The sequence below is a fragment of the Pogoniulus pusillus genome, chromosome 19, assembly GCF_015220805.1.
Source record: "Pogoniulus pusillus isolate bPogPus1 chromosome 19, bPogPus1.pri, whole genome shotgun sequence".
NCBI classification, from domain to species: domain Eukaryota; kingdom Metazoa; phylum Chordata; class Aves; order Piciformes; family Lybiidae; genus Pogoniulus; species Pogoniulus pusillus.
In genome coordinates this window covers 9,418,602-9,424,601 of record NC_087282.1, presented here as the reverse complement: position 1 = coordinate 9,424,601, position 6,000 = coordinate 9,418,602, and the positions used below count along the sequence as shown (strand labels likewise).

General features: G+C 53.4%; 1 protein-coding gene across 6 annotated transcripts in view; it reads left to right on the top strand.

The window, feature by feature from the left end:
• Positions 1-384: 384 nt before the first annotated feature.
• The window catches only part of ATP11C (ATPase phospholipid transporting 11C), a 63,288-nt gene continuing 57,672 nt past the window's right edge, over positions 385-6,000 (top strand). For 2 of the 6 annotated variants that reach the window (XM_064159174.1, XM_064159179.1), the window contains exon 1: positions 441-507. In XM_064159174.1, coding sequence (XP_064015244.1) covers positions 457-507 — 51 coding nt within the window. In that variant the 5' untranslated portion in view covers positions 441-456. Of the gene's footprint in view, positions 508-6,000 lie in introns of all 6 variants that reach the window. The other 4 variants (XM_064159177.1, XM_064159176.1, XM_064159175.1 and 1 more) reach the window with 4 other exon arrangements.

Here is a 6,000-nt window from a genome sequence, read left to right as displayed (position 1 = left end):
CGGAGGTGGACAGAAGGTGTCTCACCCGGACTCCGGGGGCTGCAGCCCTTTCTCTCCATCAGCTCAGTCACGTTCAGGCCATGCACCGGGCCAGCGCCAGGCCACCGAGCGCTCCCGACTCGCAGGGCTTGCCCCCGGGGCCGCTCGACCCCCGCAGTCCCGGCGCCGCCGTGGCTTGGCAGGCCGTTGCGCTGGGCTGGCCCCCGGTCCGGTGGGCTGTCCCCGGAGCGGCACTACAGCTCCCAGGTTGCTCCGGGGCGGGCGGTTCCCGCCTCCCGGGCGGCGGGACAAAAGCGGGGGCGCGGGGGAAGTGCTGCCAGCCGAGGCGAGCGCGGCCGTGCCGTGCCGGGCCCCGCGGCGGGCATGGTGCGCGGCCGGCGGCGCGGCCCGCGGGCAGCCTAGGAGCTGAGCCGAGCCGGGCGATGCGGGGCCGGGCCGGGCGCCGCCGCCGCCGCGATGCTCCGCCGCAGCCTCAGTCGCCTGGTGAGTGCGGGGTCGGGGCGGCGGGTAGGTACCGGGGAAAAGTCCCTTAGTGTGATTGCTAACTGCCTTGTATCGGGCTCGGGTTTGCGGAAGGGGGTGGGCGGACGCGGCGCTCCTGGGCCGCTCCCGCCAGAGCCGCAGCTGCAGCTCCCTCCCTTGCGAAACCTCCCGGGTAGGAGGCCCTGCCCGCGCTGCGGCTCTTCGCTACAAGTTGCTTTTGCTGCGAGAGCCCAGATCTGGTTTTTTGTTTGTTTGTTTCTAACCTGCCCTTCCCCAAACCCCCTGGAACCCAGCAACTCCCAGACCTAGAGGAGGGCACTTCCCAGACCCCGGCAGCATGCCCCCAGCATCGCCTGGCTCTAGGCCGGGTGAGGGGCACGGCAGCGCTCGGGGTGCTGCTGCCCCGCCGCTTCTCCACCCGCCTCGTCTCCACCAACACGTTCTAAAACCGCTGGGTGCCACATAAGCTACGTGGGGAGATTTCACTGTGACCTCATTGCTTGGCCTGAACTCTGTAATTAGTCATTTTTTCCTCTTCCCTGGCAAGTGTGTGGTAAAAAGCAGTGTCTTAACATCCTTTGGGGAGCTCCTCTGTAGCAGCGCCGTTTCTTGCGCAGTGCGTAGCTAACAAAGTTCCTGGAGTTGAAGCGGCGGGCAGATGCTGTGGTTACAGCAGTTACACCCTCGGAGGCTCAGCAGCTGCTTCCTGAGGCACCTTGCACCCTCTGCTACCCACTTACCTCCCAAGTTAATGGGCTCTGCCCTGTGCCGGGAGATGTATTTCCACCTTCACTTCTGGTTTTGAGCGATCTAGTACTGATTCTCCGGGCGTCCAGCACAAGGGACTCTAACCTCCTTTTTTTATGTCTGCAGGTAGCTCTGCAGCAGTTCTAAGGGGAAAGAAAATGGTTAATTTTCCCCTTTGTTGTATTTGTGTGGCAGGCTTTAGGTTAGCCCTGTGGAGAGCACCCCTCCTGCAACCATTGTTTCGCAGCCCCGGGGAAAATGTATCAGATCTGGTCTCGGCGCACTGCACTGAGTTTCTGACTTTGATGGCTTTGAATTTAACTCTGTGCTATGTGCTTCTTACCCTGCCCTTGCTGGAGGCTCTTTCTGAGTTGTGTCAGGAGGCGTTTTGGGTGTGAAGCATCTGTCCTGTGTTCAGTTACAGGTGTTCTCAAATGGCTGCCTTCTGTGATCAGGTACCCACGCAAGTGCCTGTCTGGGTTCTAGTTCCAGCTGGTGATGGTGGTCCATCACTAGCGCTGCCTCTTGTCACAGTCCCTCGACATGGGGAGGGGATGTGTGCTGCTGCCGGGGTGTGATGTCCACCACCAGAGCGAACAGAAACAATCTTGAACACTGAACCCAGGAATTCCACGGAATGGTGGGTGTTGGATGTGGCCTCTAAAGATCACCTAGTTTAACCCTTCTGCTAGAGCAGGTTCATTAGAGTCAGCCACTGAGGGACATGTGCAGGTGGATTTGGAGTGTTTCAAAGAGGTGGAGACTCCCCAGTGTCTCTGGGCAGCCTGTTCTGGTGCTCTGCTGCCTCAAATTGAAGAGTCTTTTCCTTATGTTTACATCAAACCTCCTGCGTTCCAATTTGTGACAATTTCTAACTGCTTTGGTTTAGGCTGAACTGCTGCAGCACGTTTGGAAGGTTAGAGGTAGTTTTCTGGTTAGAGGAACAAGTTTATTCAAGGCCCAGAGCATCTGCAGTGTTGTTGAGGTTTTTCAGACACTTTTCCACCTACTGGCTTAGTAAGTGGTGTTTGAGGAGCGATATGCTGCTTGCTACCAAGCTGGTGCAGGTGGTGTGGGTTCCCCAGCTGTGGCAGATGGTAGCTCCCACTGCGCTGCTACAACAGTTCTGTCCCCAGCTCTGTGGGTGTCCCAGGAGGTTTGGGTCAGCCCTCACTCCTGCTCCATGGGAGGAGAGGACAGCCTATTCTGGCCTTCATGGAGGTATTCCCAATGTGCCACCCTGCCTTTGGTCCCATAGGAATGACACAGGGCTTGTCTTGTGGCAATGGCGTTGCAGAAAATTCACTGCAGTTATTAAAGGCTGTAGATTATCTGACACTTAAGGTCTCATAGGGCTACTCAGACAAATGTTGTCACCTCTGCACTGCATGTTCTCTGCCAGAGGCTCACAGATACCAGCGGATATTAAAAACCCTGTTTATGGAGGTACTTCACAGCTTAGGCACAGTGAGTGTGCCTTGCCCTATCAACATGACTGCTCCATGACTTTGCTCCCTGCCATAAACTTTTATCCTGCATGGAGTACAAAACAGGATGGTAAAAGTCAAGATGAGCAGGGTGATGCATGTGGGTCTGCTTTGCCACTCTGGGGCACAGACAGTGGCTCTGTGCAAGAGAAAAATGGAACTCAGATGGATTCTGAGTTTGAATTTGGTTTACGCCTCTGAAATCATCCCTGCCAAAAGAAGGGCTGGGATTGCTGTGGGGAAGCAAGGTTGAATTGCCACAGTTAATCCACTTTAAAGAGATACTGTCACTTTGAAATATAACTTTAATTCTTTTTTGGAAATAGGTTCTGGCATTGGAGTCTTTGTTTTTACTCTCGATGCTGCTTGTACAGCTCTTGTGGGGAGGATGCGGGAGTAGAGCAGGGAAGTGTGTCAGTGATCAGGGGAGGGTTTGGGTCTGTCTCCTTGTGCTGAGCTTCTGGCAGGACTAAGGCAAGTGCTGCCCACATCCAGACTTGCTCGCAGACACCTGAGAAGTGCTTATCCTTGCGTTGTGCATCAGAGATAGTGTGCCTTTTGCCCCAGAATTACTTCTCCCGGGTTCCTCCAAAGCATGGAGACAGCTGTGCCTCATGCCACAGCTCCACCCCACAGCTCTGCTGATGCTGCAGGTCTACTGCTGATCCAGAAAGCTGTGGGAATGGAGAAATACAGAAAGGGAAGTTGCTGTTTTCAGTTTTTTCCCCTGACTTGCTTTTGTTTAAGGCCACTCTGGAAGCAAGCCCCAGGAGGTGTTGCCCTGCTCATGGTGCAGAAAGGCTAAGGTGAGGGGGTGTAGGGGAAGCACCCTGGGGTGCACTCTGTCCTCTTAGGGTGCCCAGTTCTTGCTTGTGATGATGTTCCCACTCAGATCTCTTGGCGCTGTGGTTAGTAGGAGTCCTTGCTCTGGCATTTTTCTGCTCTTACTCAAAGCTCAGGATAAAGAAAGAAAGCAACAATCAGACTGTAACTGGCAGTGAAAGCCTTTGTTTTGTGGTTGTGCCCTGTTTAACAGCGGGACCTTAGTTGTGTTACTCCCTTTTAATTAAATACTTTGGGGCCTGATCCTCTTTACAGGCTGTGCCCTGGTAAATCCCTGGTGTTTAGCAAGTCCTGGGCTGATCCTGAGCTGCTGGCTCTTGAGGCCATTGCTTGACGCTGGAGGGAAAAAGGTGCTTCATGCATGAGCATGCAGGTCCAGCCCAGGGACAAGCACTGCGTCGTGACTTGGTGCCTTTGCCTTATAGGCTGCGGCTGATGTTCCTTCGCTGGTTGTCTTCTGTGAGCTCCACCTCTCCACTGCCTGGCTGCCAGCAATGGGAGTAGCCCTTGTGCCATCCTTTCTCTCTCCAGTATTTGTCAGTCCCTGTCGGGACCTGTGCCTGGAGCACCTTGGGCTTACCCACTTCATGGGTAAGGAAAGCGAAGAGGGTTTGTTTTGTGCAGCCCTAAACCAGCTGCTGCTCCGAATTTGCTCGGTGGTGCTGCTTTCTCGAGGAGCTTTTCTATTTGATGCTCATTTTGTTTATTTTTTTAAAGGCATGCACACTACCAGGCAGGGTTGCAGTGGGACAGACACTTGAAGCAGAGCTTTTATGTCACATGTAGCTTGTCACCTCTGTGGGGAGCTGCCCCAGCCAGCTCTCTGGGCACTGCTTCACCCCTTGCTTTGCATTCTCTGGCTGCACCATGCTGTGCCGCTGATGTTCTGGCAGCAGCGGGGAAGGGTTTCTCTCGTTGAAGTGCTCACAAGTTTGCTGTTCCCCAAGCAGCAGGGGGGACTGATCCTGTCTCTGTGGGTTGGGACTCACCTGCACACAAAGCAGTGCCTGGTGTGAAATTCAGAGCTCTGTTTGGGCCACTCTAGATTTTTGGGTTTTTTTTCACTTGAAGGTCATCTCACCCTAGGTGCCCTCCAGCCCCACACACCGTGGCCATGTGGTGGTTTGTCTCCTTGTGTCCCCAGAGCCCTGCCTGGGAAGGAACAAAGAGAGGAGGAAGGCCTTGGAGAAGGCATGTGTCGACTCAAGAAGCATGTGTCAAAGGTTGGGGAAGTGATTCAAGCCTGAGAAGAAGCAGGGCAGATGGTGCTGCTGAGCCCTGTGGGGCAGGTCCTGCTTGTTGCTCTGCAGGAAGATAACTGCTATTGAGACCTATTCACGTGGCAGAAAAAGAGAAATGGCCCAAACTCACTTTTTAGAAGGGAAATAAATTCCCTATTGCCAGTGGGGAGTAGGCAAAGATGGGCAGAGGTTGTCTCCGTGGCGCATGGGATCTGCCCATTGCTGGCTGCCACCCACTTGAACCCTGCTCAGCTCCTGGTGAGGGAAAGCTGGAGTATGTCTTGTGGGAGATGTCTGAGTCTGGAGTGAGGGACGCTGATTTACTCTCCCGTCCTTAGTGTTTGCAGCAAATGTGTACTGAAGCCTATTTTGGGACACGGAGCACATCTGCGATTTTCTTTCACGCTTGCTTTTCTGTCTCTTTTCGGCGGGTGTGAACCAAACATGACAGTGTGGGATTGCAGTTTCTATTCTAATAAAGAGGAGCGTAGGTAGGAGTTGGGAGCCTTGAGAATTGCACTTTTTCCCCCCGCCCCCATCCCAGTCCAGTCACATTCTCACCTGGAGGGTGAGGTTTCGTGTCAAATACCTTGCACCTAATTGCAAACTACTGCTAGAAGCATTTTGCTTTCATTAAACATGACGAAAACCTGCGTGCAGCAAAGGTTCACAGGATCATAGGATGTTAGAGGTGTGGAAGGGACCCAAGGACATCACAGAGTCCAACCCCTCTACCAAAGCAGGACAATACTATCTAACACAGATCACAGGTTGGAGCTGGGGTGTCTCTGTGGCAGTTGTGCATGGAGAAATCCCACACTTAAGGAGAATGTGGATTTTAATGAAGTGACTCAATTTTTTTCATGAGTATTGCTGGAGTTTATTTTGTAACCGAACATGAGACAAAAATTCCTTGTGCTCAGAGCTGTTTCCCCTACAGCAGCCACAGGGCAGCCCATGATTGACCCCAGAGAAGACAACAGAGGCTCAAATTGGGAACTTGGAGCTGCAAAAGAAGCTTCCTGAGGGCTGCAGACTCAGTGATGCCTCTACCCTGGAAAATGAGGACACAGGAGTTTCTCAGATTCCTGTAGCTGTTTAATGTTTCTAAGCAGTCGCCTAACTGTAGCCTTATTCCCAGGAATAGCTCAACCATTTGGCTATAAATAAATAAAAATCAAACAAAAAATCAGCCAAGC